The 23828-nt window shown below is 42.2% G+C and overlaps 1 protein-coding gene across 5 annotated transcripts in view; it reads left to right on the forward strand.

Annotated features, from left to right (window-relative positions):
• Positions 1–23828, forward strand: part of LOC144611871 (ryanodine receptor 1-like) — a 479550-nt gene that overhangs the window by 394489 nt on the left and 61233 nt on the right. For all 5 annotated transcript variants that reach the window (XM_078431182.1, XM_078431183.1, XM_078431185.1 and 2 more), the window contains 2 exons: positions 8343–8416; positions 20966–21046. In XM_078431182.1, the coding sequence (XP_078287308.1) occupies positions 8343–8416; positions 20966–21046 (155 nt within the window). The remainder of the gene's footprint in view (positions 1–8342; positions 8417–20965; positions 21047–23828) is intronic.

A 23828-nucleotide genomic window follows, 5' to 3' on the forward strand; every position in this document is an offset into this window, starting at 1 on the left:
CTGACAGCCCGTGGGCCTCGCCGTTGCATATGGTCTCCAAGGCATCTGGGGGGTGGAGACCATGTGACGATTATCGGCGTCTCAATGCTGTCACCACGGCTGATCGCTACCCGATACCGCACCTGCAGGACTTCTCGTCTGGGCTGGAAGGTGCGGTGGTGTTCTCCAAGATCGACTTGGTACGAGGATACCACCAGATTCCTGTGCGGCCGAAGGACATACCAAAAACTGCCACGATCACTCCATTCGGGTTGTTCGAATGGTTGCGCATGCCTTTCGGTTTAAAGGACGCGGCACAGGCTTTCCAACGACTGATGGACCGTGTGGGTCGGGGTTTACCCTTTGTGTTTATTTATTTAGATGACATCCTGGTCGCCAGCCCCTCAGTGCAGGAACACCAGGTCCACTTGCGGACTGTATTCCAGCGGCTCCAAGACCACGAGCTCATTATCCAACCCTCCAAGTGTCAATTCGGCCTCCCTTCTCTCGATTTTTTAGGGCACAGAATCACCCCTGCCGGCGCCACCCCTTTGCCCGAGAAGGTGGAGGCTATCCGGGCATTTCCCAGGCCCACCACAGTGAAAGGGCTGCAGGAGTTCGTAGGTATGGTTAACTTCTACCATAGGTTCGTCCCGGCAGCTGCGCGGGTCATGCGCCCGCTCTTCCAGTGCCTTGCGGGTAAACCTGTAGAGTTGATATGGTCCCCGGCCGCGGAGTCGGCTTTTGCAGCAGCTAAGGCAGCTTTGGCAGACGCCACCATGTTGGTCCACCCGAGCCCCTCCGCCCCCACGGCCCTGACGGTTGATGCGTCTGACGTGGCGGTGGGTGGGGTTTTGGAGCAGCAGGTCAGTGGCCTTTGGCAGCCCTTGGCGTTTTTCAGCCGGCAACTGAGTTCGGCTGAGCTGAAGTATAGCGCATTTGACCGAGAGCTTCTGGCCCTCTATTTAGCTGTTCGTCATTTCAGGTATTTCCTTGAAGGCCGCCCATTTGTGGCCTTTACGGACCATAAACCATTAACTTTTGCATTTTCCAAATTGTCCGACCCATGGTCGGCCCGCCAGCAGCGGCACCTGACTGCCATCTCCGAATTTACCACCGATGTCCGTCATGTCGCGGGTAAGCTTAATGCCGTTGCTGACGCCCTGTCTCGGCCTGCTTTTTCCCCCATTTCGGCGGTGGACTGCGAGGTGGATCCCCAGGAGCTTGCGGAGGCACAGCTTCTGGCGGATACCGCCTCGGCATACCAGTCCACCACTTCGGGGTTGAAGTTGGCTCAGGTAGCCTGCGGGTCGGAAGGCACAAAAGTCTGGTGTGATGTTTCCCTTCACCGTCCCAGGCCGGTAGTGCCGTCCTCCCTTCAGCGCCGGGTTTTCGATGCCATTCACGGGCTGGCGCACCCGTCCATCCGCTCCACCTCTGCTTTAGTAGCCGCTCGGTTTGTCTGGCATGGCCTGCGTAAACAGGTAGCTGTTTGGGCCCGTTCCTGCGTTCCCTGCCAGACCGCTAAAGTCCAGCGCCATGTCCAGCCCCCCGTACAGGAGTTTGAGGTCCCAGCGGTCCGTTTTTTCCACATTCACGTGGATTTAGTCGGGCCCTTGCCTTCCTCCCGGGGCTACACCCATCTCCTCACGGTGGTGGATCGGTTCACCCGGTGGCCAGAGGCTTTCCCATTGTCCGATACCTCTGCTGCCTCTTGTGCCAGGACTTTGGCCCTCCATTGGGTAGCACGTTTCGGGGTTCCGGCGGTTATTACCACCGACAGGGGGCCGCAGTTCACTTCGTCCCTCTGGGCCACGCTAGCAGAGCTGTACGGTTCCCGGTTACAACACACTACAGCATACCACCCCCAGGCTAATGGGCTTGTGGAGAGGTTCCACCGTCAACTCAAGGCGGCCCTCAGTGCGAGGCTAGAAGGCCCGGACTGGGTAGACCAACTCCCCTGGGTCCTTCTGGGCATCCGGACTGCTCCTAAGCAGGATCTCGGTGCTTCGTCCGCGGAGCTAGTATATGGCTCGCCACTTAGAGTACCCGGGGATTTGCTTCCGGACCCCTTCGGCCAGCTGCCTCCAGTCCCATCAGTCTTAGCATCGCTCCGGGCACGTGTGGGTTCCCTGGCCCCAGTTCCGACTTCACGTCATGGGTGTCCCATGGTACACGAACCGCCTGCCCTGAAGGACTGTGAGTTTGTATTTTTGCGTAAGGATGCCCATCGTGCCCCGTTGCAGAGGGTCTATGAAGGGCCGTTCCGGGTTTTGCGTAAGGGGACGGTCACCTTCACCTTAGACGTGGGCGGCAGGAGTGAGCTCGTCTCGGTGTCCAGGCTTAAACCTGCGCACTTGGATCCGGACCGCCCAGTCCTGGTCGGCCAACCACCTAGGAGAGGCCGGCCTCCGGCAGTTCCGATCAGTCCAGGACCCCCCGCTCCGGCAGTTCCACCAAGTCCGGAATCCCCTGCTCCTGTGGTTCAGGCTGCCCCTCTCCTTACTCGTTCTGGTCGAGAAATCCGGCTCCCTGCTAGGTTCCGTACCTCGGGTTCTGGGGGGGGGTCATGTAGCGACCATAGAGAGTGGTCCTAGTCGTCGAACCCTCAGATTGGCCAGCAAGGTCACGTGTGGGCGCGACCGTAGGGATTGGTCCAGAGAGCGACATCGCTGATTGGACAGCGTTGTCATGTGCGCTTTTGGCGCCCGAAAAGAGTTAGTTGGGAGACGTCTTCGAAGAGGACAGTTAGTTTTAATGGTTGTCTGTTATCTTGTTAAGAAAACTTTGTAATCGAATATTGCTGTCGCAATAAACTTCTTCAACAAAGAACAAGTTTCCAGACTCGCCATAATCCCACTATTACATCCGATCAAAACTACATTTCCCTTTCATTGACCTTTCATTGTTCTGTCTGGGATATATGCCAGTTGTACAGTTGTACTGTACAGTTGTACAGTAGGGAAAAAGGCCCTTCAGCCCAACACCCCCATGCTGATCAAGTTGTCTTCCTGAGCGAGTCCCCATTTGCCTGCAATTGATCCATATCTCTCTAAACCTTTCCTATCCATGTACTTGTCTAAATGACTTTTAAACATTGTAACTATCTGCCTCTGCCACTTCCTATGGCAGCTGTTCCATAAACCCACCTCCCCCTGTGTGAAAAAATAGCCTCTGAGCTGCTTTAAATCTTTTTCCCCTCGCATCTTAATCCTTTGGTCTCTTTTTTTTCACTCTTGTGGCATTTGAAAAAAGATTATTACCATCCACCTTATCTCTACCCTTCATGATTTTAAGATTACTCCTTTGGCTGGGTTACAATGAAATGTGGACATTGGAGGCACATTTTAAGTGATGAAATAAAATGTTATAAACTTCCCAGCACCTGCTTTTAGCAAAACGCTAAGCAGTGTGTAAACAACTCCTTGTCAATCTTTTCAAAACGCCTCTTAGGACAAAGATCAACAGTTTTGTTGAAGCTACCTCTTCCGATAAACAAAGACCCCAGGTGCCAGGACCAACTGACTCCTGTCATGCAGTAAATCTGTTTCCCAGATCTGCATTCAGAGCCTTTAAAAACATTGTTCCTCTCAATTCTGTTATTTCAGCTACTTCCTGCACATGCCATAAACCACAGTGCCAGCACAGCTTTCTTGCCCACTAATGTTGGTGCAGTCACCCCCCTCTCCTGCATCGATTGTTACAAAATGTCAGCTTATCCTAAGAAGGAGCTTTAACTATTTTTACATTCAAGCATTAATTCAGTAATAACTGTCAGTATTTGTAAATATAACATTTTTCCATTCTAATGAAAGTTAATATTTTTCCTTGAACTACTGGGAAGGAGGTCCTAGTGAAAATTTTGCCAAGTGTATTTTCATTAACGTGCAGACATGGTAACATCAAGAGATACAGAAATACTTAAAATCCCCAGTATAAAACTAAAGCTACTGCTGTTCATTTCAGTTTCTGAGGTTTGTTCTTATGCCTGCCTATATGAATTGCTGTTTAAAAAATATTCCGTGTGGATTTGCACTGTATGAAATAGAACTTTTCTCCATCTCAGGAAATAGTAAATGCTTACAGGGAATGAAGTATAGTAAAGCCTTGTTTTTACGGACCCCTTTGTAATGCATTTTGGATGTAGCAGATGGACTTGCCAATGCCACCCCCAGCTTGCACCATCTCCCTGGCCATTTAGAGCTCCAACTTCCAACCCCACCCCTAATTCAAAAGATGCACCAGCAAGCCCTTCTTCACGCACCAGTGAGACGGCGCCGGTGAGACAGCTGTTATTGCCGCTCACATTGTTGCCGCTGGGGACAACGATTTCCGCCCGCCGACAACGACGGAGCCTCCTCCACCTGTCCACTCAGCCTCTTCTTCCCCCCCTTGCTCCCATCCTCCCACCGCTGCCTCCTCCTCCTCCTTCTCCCCCCAAGTCACCGGCATACTCCACCTTGGAAACAGCAGCAAGCTAGAGGGGAGGGAGCACCACGGTGACCCAGCACATCCTATCATTGGCAGAGGCCAGAAGAATCGCTGTCCCCAGGAACTGAAACGTGTGCTGCAACAACAGCTGCGTGAACCGGTGAAGAACGGCTCGCTGGTGCAGACCAGCGGCATCACCACCTAGTTTTACAGTGTGGTGTGAAACTCAGTGAAACTCAGTAACTCAGCAGACTGAATCAGTCTGAAGGGTCCCAACGTCACCGCCAGCATTCTTGTCCAGCAATGTTCTCCAGCAATCCTCTCCAGCAATGCTGCCTGACTCACTGAGTTACTCCCGCACTTTGTGTCTCTTTTGTGTATTAAACATCATCTGCAGTTCTTTGCTTCAACTCTACACCATAATAATACCTTTCTTGGTTATAGCAGATAATCGGCAATAACGAACAGCAAAGATGCTTTATAATGAGGGTTTACTGTACTGAACTGCAGGAAATACGTGAGCATACAGTAGTCTGCTACAACGTGATAGTTGAATTCCTAAGGAACAGCGTTACAGATTATCAAGCTAATTAAAAATTGTAGCAATCGGGAAATGGGGGTTCGGGGCCAGAGGGCTTCAGAATGGCAATAACAATTACAATTTTTCCATTGGATTTTTAAAGATAAAAGTTTTTAGTAGCTCTAAGTTTTTTATTACTCAAATTAAATATACTAAACGCTGCATTTTTTTCTCCAAAAATAAACTTTATTCAGAAAAATATATATATATTAACTTTACCGAAAATGTGCAGGGGACAGGCCACACCAACAGTGCACAGCAGCCCGAGAGCACCTTGCACCTGATGACCACACTTTTCCTGGTTATCCTGGAGCACCATTTCCATAGTCCCAATTTTTGCTTGACCTTGGGTATCTGCTCCAGCCAATTCTTGTTGCAAACCAGAATGCCAATGCCTTCAGGTTATCAGACCTGATGGTGAATGTGACGGTAGATCAGTTGAACCACTTGCTGAGGAGCATGGTCTCACTCCTGATGCCAACTCACATTGGTCGCCAATGCTGATCAATCTGCAGACCGACTGTGGATCCAAACAAAAGACCACAACATTTTCCACGTACAGGGCAGTTTTGGTCTGAAGTGCCCCCACTGCCTGGCAATGTCACCACTCTTATGCTCTCATCCTTCCTGGGGGATTCAGCACACAAGCAAGATGGGAGAATAGACAATCCTGCCAGAATACTAAAGGCTGTGTGTTACAATGTTTAATAGAGTATTGTTGCATAAGTGTCAATAGAAAGGATCATTTCAATTTCAATAGCCAGCAGCGGTGAAAATAGCAGCGGTATTCTTAAGAGACAGTGGTGTCTATGGAAACAGTACTTTTCCTCTGGACTGTTTTTTTTAACCAAGGCACCTTTTTTTCTGCTTGTTAATTTCCAAAACAGGATCAAAATTGTGTTTTAACCAATTCTGCCTGTGTAATGCAAATACAAACTCACATTATATGCAATTAAAGTTATGGAAACACGTGTTATAGAATAACCTTTTCACATTGTAAGTTTCCAAACATTGTAAAACAATAATAAGCAGGCATTGTTGTTGTTGATGTTTGGGGGATAATTACCATGGCCATGGATGGGAGTCTGGGGAGAAGGGTGAAATCCTTTTGTGAGCGGACTATCACATTGTCAGGTCGATAAGTCTGGTATTCACACTGCACTAAATCATTGCAATCAAGAGTTAAGAGTGGAATTTGAAACTGCAACTTATTGACTTAACGATGGGAGTGCCAGAACTGAACGACACAGCTAAGTTTAGAAGATGTTGAGGGGCTATTAGAATGCCTTTTGTAGACTAAGACAGATTTTGATAATTGGCTGTTCCTGCCCATGTTCTGTGTAATTGTGTTGCAAGCAGTTCAGGGCCGTTAACTAGATTGATCTGGAATGTGTGGGTTATTTTAAGAGGAACGGTTGGACAGCCGAGGTTTGTACCCACTGGAATTGAGAGATTGAATCAAGTAAGATCCTGTGGCATCTTGTCAGAATTGTGGAAAAATCTAGAACTAGGCTTCTAAAGATAGGCATGATTTAGTCACATTATTATTACCTGCAGCATTTTTCTCAGGTCAGCTCCTAAAACTTTCAATTATTTTTATGTTAGTTTAAAGATGGAATCAAGACGAAAATGAGTTTTGCACATGAGTTTTGGTTGCAAGACTTTGGTGAGGATTGTGATGAGGCTCCCTACAGAAAACAATTGATAGGTATGCTGCATAAAATGTCTGGCTGGCCTACCACAATGCCTGATAACAAGGAGTTACCCAGCAATAATCTCTGCAAGAAGTGGTAGGCCACTTCATTGACCCACCTCGGACCCAAATACCTTGCAGCATCTGTTGTCTCATGTCTTAATTTTTGTCCAACATAAGAGGCAGGTGCCCAACTGATGCTGATGTGGAGGCTGAGAATTGTCCCTTACTTTGCTGCTGATATCATTGTGGTTTACTTTGTTGAAAGGTTTTTGCAGAGTAACAGTCCAAACAGCACAGCACTGTCTGAAGAAAGGTCTCGACCCGAAATGTCACCCATTCCTTCTCTCCAGAGATGCTGCCTGTCCCGCTGAGTTACTCCAGCATTCTGTGTCTAACTTCGATTTAAACCAGCATCTGCAGTTCCTTCCTACACAGCACTGTTGGTCAAGGGAAAAGAGAGGCTCTGTTTTTAATGTGACAGTATCTCTGATCCTGTAGCTGCCGCTCTGCCTGTACTCTTGCCTTTGATTACAAGTAATTCGGCCTGATTGCTGCTACTGTGCCAAAATGATACATTCCAGATCTGAAACCTTTATTGTCAGATCTGCTCAAAGTCATTCTCCATCCTTTCTGCATTCCCCATCGAATGCCGTGATGCATTCCCCATCGAATGCCATGATGCATTCCCCATCGAATGCCATGAGCATTCCCCATCGAATGCCGTGATGCATTCCCCATCGAATGCCATGAGCATTCCCCATCGAATGCCACGAGCATTCCCCATCAAATGCCACGATGCATTCCCCATCGAATGCCATGAGCATTCCCCATCGAATGCCACGATGCATTCCCCATCGAATGCCATGAGCATTCCCCATCGAATGCCATGAGCATTCCCCATCGAATGCCGTGATGCATTCCCCATCGAATGCCATGAGCTTTGCTGTAGTTACTGCATTTAAGCATCAAGGCACAGATTGCCAAATACATGATAACAGGAGGCTTTAAGGGAAATTAGTTTTGCCAAACTTTATTAATTCAACTTACAATCTATATACTAAAACTCTCGTTAGTTTGTTTGTTTGTTCCTGAACTACAGCCAAAACGATACACGATAGCACAACAATTTTAGGCCCACCTTCCTCACCGTTGTCCCTTTGGTGCTAATAAGTTTTATTAAAGTTATTCACATTTTAAAGTTTAAATCTATCTCCTAGGGAGGGAGGGAGGGAGGGAGGGAGGGGAGGAGGGAGTATAAAGGGAGTTGAGGGGGATGGAGTGGAAGGGGAGAAGAGGAAGTGGGAGAGGAGGAGAGGGTGCTGCACCAATGCAGGAGAGGTTTGGGCCCAACGGGTCCAATTGGTCTAGTACTCACTATTTTAAAAATATTGACTGGACTAAAAAGTTACAAAATAAAAAATATTGTGACATCACCATTGTACCTTTATAATAGAACCACATTCTTTTTATGAGAAAAAAAATCTTCACTTAATAAATCAAAGAGTAACTTCAAATATTAATCTAAGATTATTCTCATAACTATTGTCTCCACTGAAATAAAAGGAAAAATGTAACTGCCACAGTGCAGGAGAATTTCAAAGGCTAAGCTCCAGGTATAATTAAATCTTTTTTTACATTTGAACTATTTCTTAACAGTGTTCTAGATCTCAACGCTTTTGAAAGACAGAATAAGGCTGAAGGCCTGGGAATGGTCACAGAAGAGGGAACCAGTAAGTAGCCATTCATTATGGTGAGTTTTGAAATAAGGAAATTAGAAGCTTGAATCGTTATCAATATGTGAAGAAGTAACTGGGCCTTCTCCTTGATATCCTAAAAATATTGCTGTTCTGGACTATCTGCCGATCTCATCTCAAGACCTAATATCCTAATATTATTTCCAAAGTTTATTTTGTTTACTTCCTTTTCTAACTTTGTAGAAGATCAATGAAGTGTACAACATGTTCTAGTTTATAATTTCTTGCGTTGATTTTTGTTCAGTAATATTTACTGAATGATTGTGATTGGATTTCAGTTTCCTATTTTTAACTCATTTCTCGTCCTTTTTTTCTTTTTCACTTTTCTCTCATCTACAGTCATCAAACGTGAACGTGGTAAATAATTGTTTAGCTTTTATCTTGGGTTTTATTCTTATTTCTGTGCAGGTCAAAACCAACAAAACAGCATCTGATCCCTGTCCCTTTGCTTAATAAATCTACGCAGTTCGGATGCTCTGAGATTTGAAAACCTTTAACCTCAAAGTTGATTTGCTGTTTCTGAATTGGTTATTTAAAAGAACACGTAAGAGGAAATACATTAAACTCAATTTGCCATCTAGTGCTCATGCCACAATTTTCTCCAGACAATCCCTTTATGGTTAGCTGAAAATTGTTTTACTCTGCTCAAAAACACACCTAAAAGTGAAACTCTTAAAATTGCTAATTTAGTTTTCTCCCTGTCAATATGGCACGCTTTCTTCAGCTGAGAGAACAGTTATGTGGACATGTTCTCAGATTTCTTGGGTCTATTGTATAAATAGCAAACAAATTAAGTAGTACATGTTGAGAGCTCATGGTATTTCTTTCCCTGGCATAGTGGATAAATATTTTCCTGGGAAATATTAAATCAAGGAGCTGAGGGACAGTGTAAGACACACACCTCTTAATTTTCAGGGAGGAACACAACTTTCCTCCAGTCACAATATAAAAATGTAAGGAATTCTTTAAACATACGATTCCAAATTGAGGAATATTTTTGGAATCGATAGACTGTGAAGAACTGTGTTGGGAACTCTCTCAATAACCACCCAAATACATTTTCCAATTTGTCAGTGAGGATTATGGAATCGGGCCTTTTGCATATTCTTCAGAACACGCTCTTCTCCAGCTAAAAATCTTTTGGGATTAAAGTCAAGACATAACTAAACAACACAATGTAATCTGAAGCAGAATTTGTGGCATTATTGATGTAAGATTACGTGTATGCTGCTGAGAAGTAATAAGAATTACAAAATTACAACAGCAAAGAATCTTAACATTCTGATTCACAATAGTATTCCATGATTTAGTTTTAGTTTAGTTTAGAGATACAGCATGGAACCAGTCCCTTCGGCCCACGAATTTCCATTCACACTGGTTCTATGTAATTTACTCCTTACGCACTAGGGCGATTTGCACATGTCTTTGGAAACAGGAGCACCTGGAGGAAACCCAAACGGTCACAGGGTTAACATGCAAACACCACTCAGACAGCACCCAAGGTCAAGATCGAACCTGGGTCTATAGCGCTGTGAGACAGCATCTCTACCAGCTGCGTCACTGTGCAGCCATTGGTTTGTGAAATTTTATATCAACTATTTCTAAATGAAAAACCACAGACCTTCTTTCTGGAACACACATTCAAATTTAAAGAAGGAATCTCAATCATGGCATCCCTGAAGAGCAAGGCAGGATTCTGTGGCAGAGAAAAATTACACCATTTAATGTGGAATTCTAAAACTACAATTGTCTAAAAGAAACAAATATGAAAAAATAATTGATTTTGATATTTTCAAATCTCCATTTTATTGTTTTGATCAGATAGTTGCTTTTTTTGGTTAATTAAAATCTGCAATGCATGTTCAATAATACTTTGAAAGAATGTCTGATTTTGCTTGATACATTTTATAATACTGGACATTCTCAAGACCCAGTGCATTTACAGGTGAGGGTTTCTCGTGTGAGTTGAATACTTAACATCCGCAGAATGAATGATGCTTTAAAATTAACGACGTGATCATTTGTGACAAAGCAATGACTTGAAAATGATTTGATGTGCACTAAAAGTACAATAGTTAATTGTGTTTAACCCCCTATTGGTTAATCTATTTTTCAGAAGGCAAACAAAACGGTTCTGGTATGTTGATGAGCATTGCCATTAAAAGGATTGATGCATTGTGTGTTTTTATTATTTAAACTCACTCATCTACTTATGCATTCTTCCTTGGCATCGATACTTTCTCATATAATCACAATTAATACTGTCTGTAATTAATTCATCTCCATTCATTTTGAGTGGCTACTCTGTTTCCTCATTTAATATTGTTGAGAAATATTGGGCTAAATTTTCACTTAAGTCAATTCAGGGCAGGTCAAATAAGTTTTAATTCCAGTAGGTAGTATAAATGTAGAACCTGTGACAATCAGTGCATCTGCATTACTTCCTTGTTACTGTAAAATGAAAGGTACAGTATTTCACACAGTTGACCCTGACATTTTCTTATTTAAAAAACTAAGCAAACCGCAGACTTGACCAAAGTAAAGATATCTTCTAAAAAACTCTTTTATGTTGGAAGAAAGTGAATTTGTATCACATATTCAACATAAAGATGGTCGATAAAGTATTTAGCCAGCAAAGAAAAAATCCCTGTTGTTGTGCTGCTGTGACTGAGTTTCAAATCATGAATAGAAGAATCAAGAAAATTCCATCAGTGCAGGTATCCCTTTTGTGTATTTTTGTCCAGTGGCTGGCAAATATAGAAAATGAATTAGCCCATTCATTACATTTGACAATCCACTTCCTTAAATCCATTTTCAATCAGCATTCTTATTTTGCAGTAAACTACTTGATCATCCATTGCACCAAACAAAGGGATTTTGTGGATGACTTCCATTTGCCAGCAGTTTCCAGCACAGGTTTAGGAATCCTGTGTTGGTAACTGATAGAAGCAAAATGTACACTCAATAGGCTTCCTGAAGTGACAATACAAACAAATCATAATAAATGACATTTTTATACCCCATATTTCTGTATTTGTGAAGTAATTCATCACCTTGAAATGTCTGCTCATTTCTGCTTGCCAATAGGACTCAGTAAAGCTAGAAACAGCACAATGAACCACATTAACCACACCACAGTTTCAGCAGAAGGCAGGAAGGAGAATAGAGTTTCTTACATATAACAAACCAACCTTCAAAAACTGTCGTATTTGACAATCCATGCTTTTTGTTTCTCATTTTGTTGCCTTGTTCCTCACATACCAGCTCCAACACCATGAGATCTATTTGGCACCAGAATGAAGCAGCTAGTCTGACAAAATACACAATGACAAAATGGCCATTTTAATTTTATGTATCTTATAAACATTATCAACATGATTTATCAATGCTGTTTTTTTGTGTTTCGTATTACTACTTGGTGGTTTCATTTTGGCAAAAACAGATATGGTAAAAGGCTGTACCATGATCTATTGTTAACATCTGCCCAAATGAGGGATGGGAATGTTGAATAGATCCTACAAAAAACTCTTCATGCCCATCATCATCTCATATGTTATTTCAATGTCTCTGCATCAGTGATTTAGACATTGAAATCACATGTAACATGATGGAAGGAAAGGTACAGCCGGTGGCATAGGAGAAGGATGGTGACAGATGGCAGTGAAGAAAGAATCCCTCTAGATGTTAGCACCATTTTGAGTACCTGCAGATTCTCTTCACAGATTTCAATGCAGGCAAGGGATGTAATTGTGGAAATGAGAGGCCACTCCTACGCCAGTTGCTTTTGATGTTCAGATACCAGGTTCATGCTATGACATTACTATGTGCCTCTCACTCTATGCTTCAGCTGCAGTCATTTAATTTGAAATAACCTCAGAAAGACTTGTCCATACTGAAATTAAAAGCAACTTTCCAGTAAAAAGATCACAACAGCTGACCAGTTTCTTCTGAGGAATGGTGACTTTAAAGGCATGGAGAATTAATTTGAAAGGAATTCCCTTCCCGAAGCACTAGTTATGATGGTTCAGAGTTGATGAAGAACACCACAATGACATTTTCATAATTACCATCTGAGCATGCCAGCTTTCTCGAGGAATCTGAGAAGTAACCAAGAAGGTAGATAAGGGAGGGGGGTGGGGATAGTAGACATAGTCTACATGAACTTCAGCAAGGCTTTTGATAAGGTTCTGCATGATAGGTTACTCTGGAAGGTTGGATCGTATGGGATCCAGGGAGAGCTGGCTAATTGGAGACATAATTGGCTCTATGATAGGAAGCTGAGGGTGATGCTGGAAGGATATTTTCCGGACTGGAGGCTCATGACAGTCAGTGCTGGACCTATTATTGCTAGTCGTCTAGAAACAAAATGGATGAGTGTGCGCAACGCATGGTTAGTAAGTTTGCGGAGGACACTAAAATGGGTTGAGGAATGGCAAATGGAGTTTAATTCAGCCAAGTGTGATGTGTTGCATTTCAGGAGGTTAGACCAGGGTAGGACCCACAGTGAACGGTGGGCTCTGCAGGAGGTTAGACCAGGGTAGGACCCACAGTGAACGGTGGGCTCTGCAGACTGTTATAGAACTGAGACACCAAGGAATCCTTCTGTTTTGTTTGGGACCCGTGACCAAAATTATATTAGTTTTTAAATAGTTATGGAGAAAGTTAGGAGGTAAAGGCAAGACAAAATTTGATGGCATTCAATAAGAACTTGCAAAAAATTGATTGGGAGAGGTTGTTTGCAAGTAATGGGAAGTCTGGCAAGTGGAGGGCTTTTAAAAGTGAGATGGGGAGAGTTCTGGGCCTGCTCGTTCCTATTAGAGTAAAAGGCGAGTTGGCAGGATTAGGAAACCCTGGTTGACGAGGGATATTAAGGCACACAGGTCTGGAAAAAAAAGGTATATGCCAGTTATAGACAACTGGCCACAGTCATAGACTGGTGGCACAGCGGTAGAGTTGCTGTCTTACGTGCCAGAGACCTGAGTGCAGGTACTTGTCTGCAGGGAGTTTGTACGTTCTTTCTGTGACCTGCGTGGGTTTTCTCCAGGAATCTCCGATTTCCTCCCACTCTATAAACACGTACAAGTTTGTAACCTAATTGGCTTGGCTTGGTATAAATGTGAATTGTTCCGAGTATGTATAGGATAGTGTTAGTGTGTGGGGATCATTGGTTGGCGCGGACTCGGCGGGCCGAAGGGCCTGTTTCCGCGTCGTATCTCTAAATTAAACTAAACTGAGATCAAACAAATCCCTCCTGGAATATAAAGGACATAGGGGTGCACTTTAAAGAGAAATCATGAGGGAAGAAAAAGATATTATGTAGCTTTGGCAGATGAGGTAAAGGAGAATCCTAAGAGATTATGTAATTATATTAAGAGTAAACACGTACCAAGGGTAAGAATAATGCCCCTAAAGGATCAATGAATGAGGTATTAAATTAATATTTTTTGTGGAGAAGGTCTCGGAAGCTCGGTCAGGGAGGAGAATAGTGATCCAGATTACAAAAGATGAGGTGCCGGTATCCCAAATCACATTAACATACATATGTGTATCCTTGGACCTTGCGAGAAGGCAGGGGAGAAATTACTCTGACAGAGATATTTGTATTGTCGTTAGCCATGGGTGAAATACCAGAAATCTGGCTGACGCCATGCTTTTATTTAAGAAAGGCTGCATGGCCAGAGAATAACAGGCCGGTGAGTCTCATATCAGTGCTGAGAAAGTTATTTGAAAGGATACTGAGAGACATGACTTACCGGCATTTGGAAAGGAAGAACATTTGGAATTGTCACTGTCGCTTTTTGCATAGGAAATCATGTCTAAAAATTTAGTTTATTGAAGAAGTGATGGAGCATGGGCAGGGCAGGGCAGGTGACCAAGTTGCTGATATGAACTGGTCCAATTTGAATACATTTGGCCTATATCCTTTCCTATCCATGTTGTCTTTCAATTGTCCCGGTTCTACCACATCCTCTAGTAACTGATTCCATATACCCAAAACCCTCAGAGAAAATGTTGATCCTCTGTTCTCCTTTAAATCTTTCCCCTCTCATCTTAAATTGATGCCTCTAGTGTTAGACTCTATTCCCCTTGAAAAAAGAGTGACCATCCACCTTATCGATACCCATCATGATATTGTACATCTCTGTACGGTCACCCCTCACTCATCCTCCTATCCTCTTGAGCTCGGTGTTATATGGAATTTGCACGTTCTCCATGTGACCGGGTGGGATTCCTCTGGGTGCTCTAGTTTTGGCCCACATTCCAAGGACATGAGGGTTTGTATGTTAATTGACCTTTAAAATTGCCTCTAATGTTTGGAAATGGATGGAGAAAGTGGGAAACAGAATAGAAACATAGAAAATAGGTGCAGGAGGAGGCCATTCAGCCCTTCGAGCCAGCACCGCCATTCAATATGATCATGGCTGATCATCCAAAATCAGTACCCCATTCCTGCTTTTTTCCCCTTATCCCTTGATTCCATTAGCTCTAAGAGCTAAATCTAACTCTCTCTTGAAAACCTCCAGTGAATTGGCCTCCACTGCGTTCTGTGGCAGAGAACTCTACAGATTTACAACTCTCTGGGTGAAAACGTTTTTCCTCATCTCAGTTCTAAATGGCCAGCCCTTTTTCTAAGACTGTGACCCCTGGTTCTGGACTCCCCCAACATCGGGAACATTTTTCCTGCATCTAGCCTGTCCATTCCCTTAAGCATTTTATATGTTTCTATAAGGTCCCCTCTCCTTCTAAATTCCAGTGAATACAAGCTCAGTTGACCCATTCTTTCCCCATATGTCAGTCCCGCCATACCGGGAATTAATCTGGTGAACCTACACTGCACTCCCTCAATAGCAAGAATGTCCTCCCTCAAACTAGGAGACTATAACTACACACAATACTCCAGGTGTGGTCTCACAAGGGCCCTTTACAACTGCTGTAGGACCTCCTTGCTCCTCAACTCAAATGAATGTGAACGAATGGTCAATGTGGACTTAGTGGACCGAAGGGCTTGTTTCCATGCTGAATCTCTAATCTAAACTAAACTAAAAATAATCGGCTGGTAGATTGAGCAATGTATTGGAGATGGTAGTTAATCCTCATAACAATATGGTGGTGCATTTTAGTAGGTCTAGTAAAACTAGGACATGGCATGAATGGTAGAACCCCATGGAGTATTAGAGAACACAGTGACCATTTTTCAGCATAGATGTGTCCAGATCTAGAGGTCAAATGTTTAAGGTGAGTGGCAAAATATTTTAAAATTATCTGAGGAGCAATTTCCTCACCCAGAGGATCGAGCTGGATCGAGCTGCCAGAGGAAGCTGTAGAGACGGACACAATGGCAACATTTAAAATACATTTATAGATAGGTATGTGGATAAAAGGTTTAGAGGGATATGAGCTAAATCCAGGCAAATGGGACTGGCTCGGTTCTAAAACCTGGTCGGCATGGAGGTGTTGGACTGAAAGGCCGACTTACTTGCTGTATGATTATGACTATTGCAAATAGCAATGAATATTGTTCATCATCAATGCACATCTTTTGTCGGACTTTATGATGAAAGGAAGGTGATGGATGAAGCTACTGAAGATAATTGGGCTTTGGACAGTGACACAAGGACCTCTCGCAGCGATGGGGCTAGGCTAGTTGACCTGAGATAATCGCAAAATTGGCATTCTTATATAGTTTGTCTGTTTGTTTCTATGTTAATTGTTTTTGTAAAGCGCTTTGAGCATGTGATAAGGCGCTATATAAAATAAATGGATTATTATTATTATTATTATTCTTTGTGCGAGCATTTTCTCTTTCATGCTCATTTTAATCAAGACTGCTGCCTGATGTTAAGGGAAGTCATTCTCCTCTCACCTCTGGAGTACAGCTCTTTGATGTTTGAACAAAGGCTGTGATGAGGTCTGGAGCTCAACTGGGAATCGATGAGTGGGTCATTGTGCTGACGTGCCACTTGGCAACATTGTCATTGACAGTATCCAGTACTTTACTGATAAGTAAATATTTGGTACAGCCAGATTGGATTCTTCCTTCAATTTATGAACAGACATATTTGGGCAACTTTCCACATTGTTGGATAGATGCCTGTGTTGTTTCTGGTTTGGGTAGAGTGCAGCTAGTTCTGGAGCACAGGTCTTCAGTACTATAGATGGATGTTGTCTGGTCAAACTAAATATAGTAAGAAATTTCCAGGCCCGTGTATGTATACTCTCTCACATTTGAAACTGTTTGGAGGAATTTTAAGCTCTCTTATATTTATTGTCTACTCTATCTTGTATTAATAAACCATTTAGTACTACACTACAGAATTCTGATTGATTATAATAGCCCAGGTCCTATATTTTATAAAGAGTTATTACAAACCCAAGAGGTATAAAGTATCATAGCGTACCAGATTACCTGCTTGCTGAACATGGCCATGGTCATGTTCCCTCAGCCAATAAGAGTGCATTACATACTGGCTTTTTGTAGAGTTGATGCAATTAGCAATCTTGCTCCTGTGAATGCATCTTGATTGTTAAGTGAGCTGCCAGTGTACACAGAAACAACTGTAAAGATGTTTTGTGGTTTGAAGGATGAGAGGGGATCTTATAGAAACATATAAAATTATAAAGGACTGGACAAGCTAGATGCAGGAAAAATGTTCCCAATGTTGGGTGAGTCCAGAACCAGGTGCCGCAGTCTTAGAATAAAGGGGAGGCCATTTAAAACTGAGGTGAGAAAAAACTTTTTCACCCAGAGAGTTATGAATTTGTGGAATTCTCTGCCACAGAGGGCAGTGGAAGCCAAATCACTGGATGGATTTAAGAGAGAGTTAGATAGAGCTCTAGGGGCTAGTCAAATCAAGGGATATGGGGAGAAGGCAGGCACGGGTTATTGTTTGGGAATGATCAGCCATGATCACAATGAATGGCGGTGCTGGCTCGAAGGGCCGAATGGCCTCCTCCTGCACCTATTTTCTATGTTTCATTCATTGGAAAAAGAGTTTGTTGTCATCAGTGTTACTTGAGAAAAATGGACCTCAAAAGAATGTACGAAAGCCAGGAAAGCAACAGATTGTTCTTGAGGTTGTTTGAGTTTAGCAGGAAGAAACCATCTGATAGTTTGTATATGGGCCTGAACTTTCTATTTTCCTATGTGGGTGGGTGGCCTCTTCATTTTCAAGACAGACCTCTATTTGAAGCATTTCTTCCATTATGGATGAGCAATCCATTATTTTTACTTAAAACCAACAAATCTGATGCATTTTGGTATAATTACACCAGAAACTATTTTAGTTCCACTTCAGATGAAAATTTTGCCCAGAATTGGTTTTTCTTTTAACATTTTCTTCTTGAGGTGATTTTTTAAAACATTATCAATGTTACTAATTTACAAAAAACAGTTCAATGAAAGACTGAGAAGAATATCACAATATCCTGTCGTAAGCCATCTTGTCACACAAAGTTGTCAGGGACTAGTAACAAACAAAAGTGCCGGGTCACTACAATTCTTGAATTCCTGATGAGAAGGATAGATTCTAGGATGCTCTTTGGGATGGAGAGGCAGCTGTATAGTTTTCATATTAAAATGCATTGCTGTAGAACTCTGGGCTCTAATTATAAAATAAAGGACAATACACAAGGCTGAAGAAAGAAAGTTGCCAGTGGTACATAAAGCTGATGGAAGTGTAGAGGTAGCATTGAGTGAAGTGCTTAGGAATTTCCAAATATTATGAAAAATTGTTCCCTGAGTTCAGCAGGTGATGAGGTAATTCCATGATTTTCAACAGCAAAAGCAAAACACGAGAGTGACGTTTGTGCACTTTCTAAAGATCTACACTATAAGAATGTATTCATCTCACATATTTCAAGCTTACTCTTTTATATACATATATATATATAATATATATTATATATACATACACACACAAATGGCATACATGCCTTCACACATTTCAGTTCTAGTGTGTTTCTAAACATTTTACTAATTTAGTGGTTGCTGTTGAGGTATGAACATGGTTAACATTTGAACAATTGTGCCAGATAACAAGTGTACATATTTGTGGTTGAGATTTTGACTTAATCCCCCCCCCCCCCCCTCCCAACTTCTTCAGACCCCTCTAAACCTATATCTGTGAACCTTTCCCCGCCATCTGCTTTTGTTGAAAGTAATTAAACTCACCTTACCTGTGTGATCTTAATCTTAATATTAATAGTTGATTTATCAGGACAGTCATGTTTCCAAGGCAAACAGTTTTGGATTATAAAGTAGCATCTGATTGGAAATCAAGGAAATGTGCACTTGCCGGTGGACTTTGCACATGATCAGTTCTACATTTAACTTACTACAAATGGAGCCAACCCGGTCAGTTCAAGTTTTGGTGATTCCAAAACGTTATTACTACATAATTGCAACTGAAACAAAGAAGTCTGACAACACCTATGGTAATTCACGAGAAAAGTAGCTGAGAGGTTAAGAGTAGTGAGGACCTTATAGTGTAAATTGTGTTTATGAACTTAACCAAATAGCATAAATTTCACTTAAACTACTTTTTTTCCCCCTCTTTCCCCCCCCCTCCCCCCTTTTAATGCCACATTCATGATGGTCCTGCATATCCTGCTGCTATTCTAGGCTGAATAATGAGTGTTCAGCCAAGACCAATTGTCACCAAACAACATCATCTCTGTATGCATAATTACAGTGAAGAGCAGCAGCAGGAACCCCAGCAAATGTGTATCCCCCACATCAGTTTCATTTAAGACACTATATCTCCATCTATGCTGAGATCAACTAATCTTGCAGAAATCAGGAATCAAGCAAGTTGCCTGAAAACAAAACCCAGGTAGCACCTGGTCTTTTGGTGCTTTAAAACTTCTTATATCTTCAATTCAATAGCTAGCAAATGCATATGTGCTAGCTTATCACAAGTACACATAGTGTAAGGGTAAACAAAACCCTTGAAGAAAGTGTTAGGTTCTTTCATGCAAATAAAGGCAACTCATTGTCCACGAGTTCCCATTGAAAGACTGGTTTGCCATAGGGCAGCTCGTGGCGTTGATCAGCTGCACCTTGTGGAAAGTCACCCCAGTGCCTCACTTCCCCATTGATTTTACTTCCCCATGCCCCATGCTATGATGCATCCTGATAAAATGCTTTCCAAGGTGTATTTGTAAAGGTTTGTGAGAGTTGTCGGGGACATGCCAAACTTCCTTAGAACACTTAGGAAGTTCGGCATGTCCCCAACAACTCTCGCAACTTCTACAGATGCACCATAGAAAGCATTTTATTGGGATGCATCACAGCATTGTTTGGGAACAGCTCCATCCAAGACCACAAGAAATTGTGGACACAGCCCAGACCATCATGCAAACCACCCTCCCTTCCATTGACTCAATTTTCACTGTACTTCCATCTTCACTCCACGCTGCCTCGGCAAGGCCACCAGCATATTCAAGAATGTGCCTTCACCTTGGGCAATCCCTCTTCTCCCTTTTCCCATCAGGCAAGAGGTACAGAAGTGTGAAAATGTATACCACCAGATTCAGGATCAGTTTATTCCCAGCCGTTATCAGGCAACTGAACCATCCTATCACCAACTAGAGAGCGGTCTACCACATTGGAGACCATTGGACTTTATCTTGCACTAAACGCTATCTCCTTTTTCCTGTATTTATCTACCGTGGATGGCTTGATTGTAATCATGTATCCACTGACTGGATAGCAAGCAACAAAAAGCTTTTCACTGTACCTCGGTATACATGACAATAAACTAAAATAAACCAATTTCCTCACTTCATCCCCGATATCCTTCCTTAACTTGACATCCAATCTTCCCTTTCTTGGATTTCCTCACTCCCACTCCTTTCATTCAAAAGCACAAGCAGCTGCTTGTCTGTCCTTGACTGAATCTCCTTCTGCAGCATTGTTTTTATGTAATTGAATCCATGTTCATTTCCTGGGCTACCTCAGAGTCTACAGTCAAAGTGCAGAGTAAGTATCCTTGTGCCAAAACTTCATTATTACAGAATTTATAGCTGAGGATGATTGTCCATTTTTCACTATGCTAACCCAGTAAGTCACTGTACCAACTTTAAATTAAGGTATGTGCAAGTAGAGTATGATGGGGAGAATTTTCATCACAGTTCCCCCAATCTGTTTAACATTTTTCTAAGTCTTCCACCATTCCTTCTCCAAGTTACTGTGGGTAACCTGAGTAATTCCAGCATCTCCACCTTCTATTTATGTTTATGGATTGAATTGATGTTTTCTCTTTACGTTACTCTGTTTTGCAATTAGCCCCTTTGCAAATCTAACAGTTTGAGAAAATCTCAGTTGAAAGAAATGTACATTTTCCTATGTGGGTCGGAAAGTTTCATTTCAACAGTGTAGTCACCACATACATTTCTGAAGCCATTATGATTCTCTGCACGATTTCATTACTAACAATGGTTTTCTTAAAAGAGATGATAATTCCTTGTACACCATTCCCAAGTGTATGTTCCTGTTGCAGAATAATGACTTTTCTTTCTATGTAGGTGAGAAGGTGATGTCAGACGATGAATTTACTCAAGATCTGTTCAGGTTCCTGCAGTTGCTTTGTGAAGGGCACAATAATGGTATACAATATTTTTGCTTACTCATCATCACATTCTTTCATCATTAAGTTTTAGATGCTGAAATAAGCATTTCTTCCTTGCATCTAAATCAATGATTAAGGTTACATTTTTGAGGACGTTCACTTTCTCTGATTTTAAAACATATTTAGATTGCAAAGAAAAGAGAACAGAACAGGACACCAATAAGCCCTTATGCACACAACGTTTGTGCTAACCACAATACCAATGTAAATTAACACAATCCATATTCCTCCATTCCCAACATGTCTAAATGCCACTAAAATTATCGTGTCTAGTCATAAAATCACACAGCACCACAACAGGTCCTTCCATGCACCATCCATGCTGCCCAAGATGCCCATATAGGGTAGACTTATTTGCTGGTGTTTGATACATGCCCCTCTAAAACTTTCCTACTCACATATCTGTCCAAATGTCTTTTAAATAGTGTTATAGAACCTGCTTCAACCATTTCCTCTGGCAGCTTGTTCCATACACATAGTTCCCTCTGTTTTAAAATGTTGCCCCTCAGCTTCCTATTAAAACTTTCCTCCCTTACCTTAAACCTGAACCTTCTAGTTCTAGTTTCTCAACCATGGGAGAAAAAAGACTGCGTTCTCCTCATGATTCTATATACCTCGCAACCCTCAGTCTCTCCCACTCCATGGAATAAAATCCCAGTCTGCCCAACCTCAGTCCCTTGAATCCTGGCAACATCCGTGAAAATCTTTATTGCACTCTTTACAGCTTAACAGCATATAAAGGGTGAGCAAAACTGAACACAATAGTTCAAGTAGAACCTCACCAATGCCTTGTACAACTCCATCACAATAATCTAACTTTAATATTTAATGCCCCTTATGATGAAGACCTGCACGCCAAAATCCACCTTCACTGCCCACAACTCGGCTACCATAACTGCATTCTATGCTATTGTACTCAGTGGTTTGAATGATGAAACCAAGTATGCCATACGCCTTATTCAGCACCCAGTGTACCTGTATCTGCACTTTCACGTACTATGTACTTTAACCCCTCAGTCTCTCTATTCCACAATTGCCCACTCCAGGGCCCTTATAAAATAATGCTTCTCATTGTTAAAATTCATCTGCCATGTCTTGGCCCACTTTCCAAGTTGATCTAGTTCCAATGGTAATCTTAGAAAACCTTCTTCACTATACATCAAATTTTGGTGTCATCAGCTAATTTACTAACCATGTAAACTTTGCATTGCAGAGGAGATTATGGTATCATGTTTGGCCAAATAATCTGTTCCTGTGTGTTAATTGTTCCATTCCCATCCAAATAATTAATATAGATGACAAAGAACATTGGACCCTGAACTAATCTCTGTAGGTCATAGGCCTCCAATCTGCAAAACAACTCTCACACGCTGACTCCTACCAATAAATTAATTTTATATGCAATTGGCTGATTCACCCATCATACTATGTGACTGAATCTTTCGGATCAGCTTCTCAGAGGATTTCCTTGATTCCAGCCATCTTTACCTGATAAAGGTCTCCTCTATTTTCCTGACCAGATCCTCAATATCTCTCATCAACCAGGGTTCAGTAATCCTGACAGCCTTGCCCTTCACTCTAACTAGAACATGTTGGTCCTGAATTCTCCCCACCTTACTTTTAAAAACCTCCCACTTGCCACTACCTGCAAACAACCTCTCCCAATCAACCTTAGCAAGTTCTCTTAACCTTGTCCCAATTTAGGTCTTTAACATGTGGACTGGTCCTATTCTTTTCCATAACTATTTTAAAACTAATAAAATATGGTCAACGGTGCCAAAATGTTCCCCTACTGACACTTCGGTCACTTGCTCTCATTTTCCAACAGGAAGTCCAGTGTTGCCTCTTCAACGCATTGCTTCAGTAAACTTACCAAGACAATTAACTAATTCCACCTCTTCCAAGCCCTTGGCAATATGGCAGCCCCAGCACAACTGTCCTGCCTGGCCATAAGTATATTTGTTCAACATTTTCTGGGGCTTCTATTTCTTTCCCAACAAAATTTACGGAAGTCTCTGCATGTGCCCTCCCCAACATGTTTATATTTCCCATGTTTCACTGGTCTGCCTGGCTGCTTATCCAAACAAAGAAAGGAATAATATCAGAGCAGGTTCTCAAAATCTGGCACAAAATGAGTCCATGTAAACACTACAATGTTAACCTGCCAAAATCCTAATACCTAATCGTTCCTTCCCACGTCTGTCGCTCTCCCACCTCCTTTACACACTCCTTCAAAATCTACTCGGTTAACCATGGTTTTGATGACTTTCCTCAGCATCTCTTTCTGTGGTATTTTCTGATGACACTCTGTGAAGTTTCTTAGAATATTTAACTACACTAAAGGTACTACATGAATGAAAGTTGCTGGTGTCAAATGCTACAAATACATTTACAATCTGGATGATCAGGCCCATAAATTTGTGAGATAGAAATAAAATTATTCGACAATTTTTTACTTTCTTGAAAGATTGGCAGTCCAGTTTAAACAAAAACTGAATTTTGCAGGACATGCAGAATGTCACTTTTTAAATTATGGGTTGCTTCAAACATGAAGCTTTTTTTAAATTACAGAATTGGACAGAAGGTGAAGAATGTACAAAAAATATACTCAAGTGTAAACTCAAAGAAAAATAAGAAATTTTGCTTTGATGTCTTGATGGAAGTTTGAGTGTTTTAAATTCTGTGACAATACTGAACGGGAGTAGTGATCGTTGCATGGAAAGTGACGTGATAGGGATGTGTTTTTTTTTAAATGAGCA

Source organism: Rhinoraja longicauda, chromosome 41 (assembly GCF_053455715.1).
Source record: "Rhinoraja longicauda isolate Sanriku21f chromosome 41, sRhiLon1.1, whole genome shotgun sequence".
In the NCBI taxonomy this organism is placed as follows: Eukaryota; Metazoa; Chordata; class Chondrichthyes; order Rajiformes; family Arhynchobatidae; genus Rhinoraja; species Rhinoraja longicauda.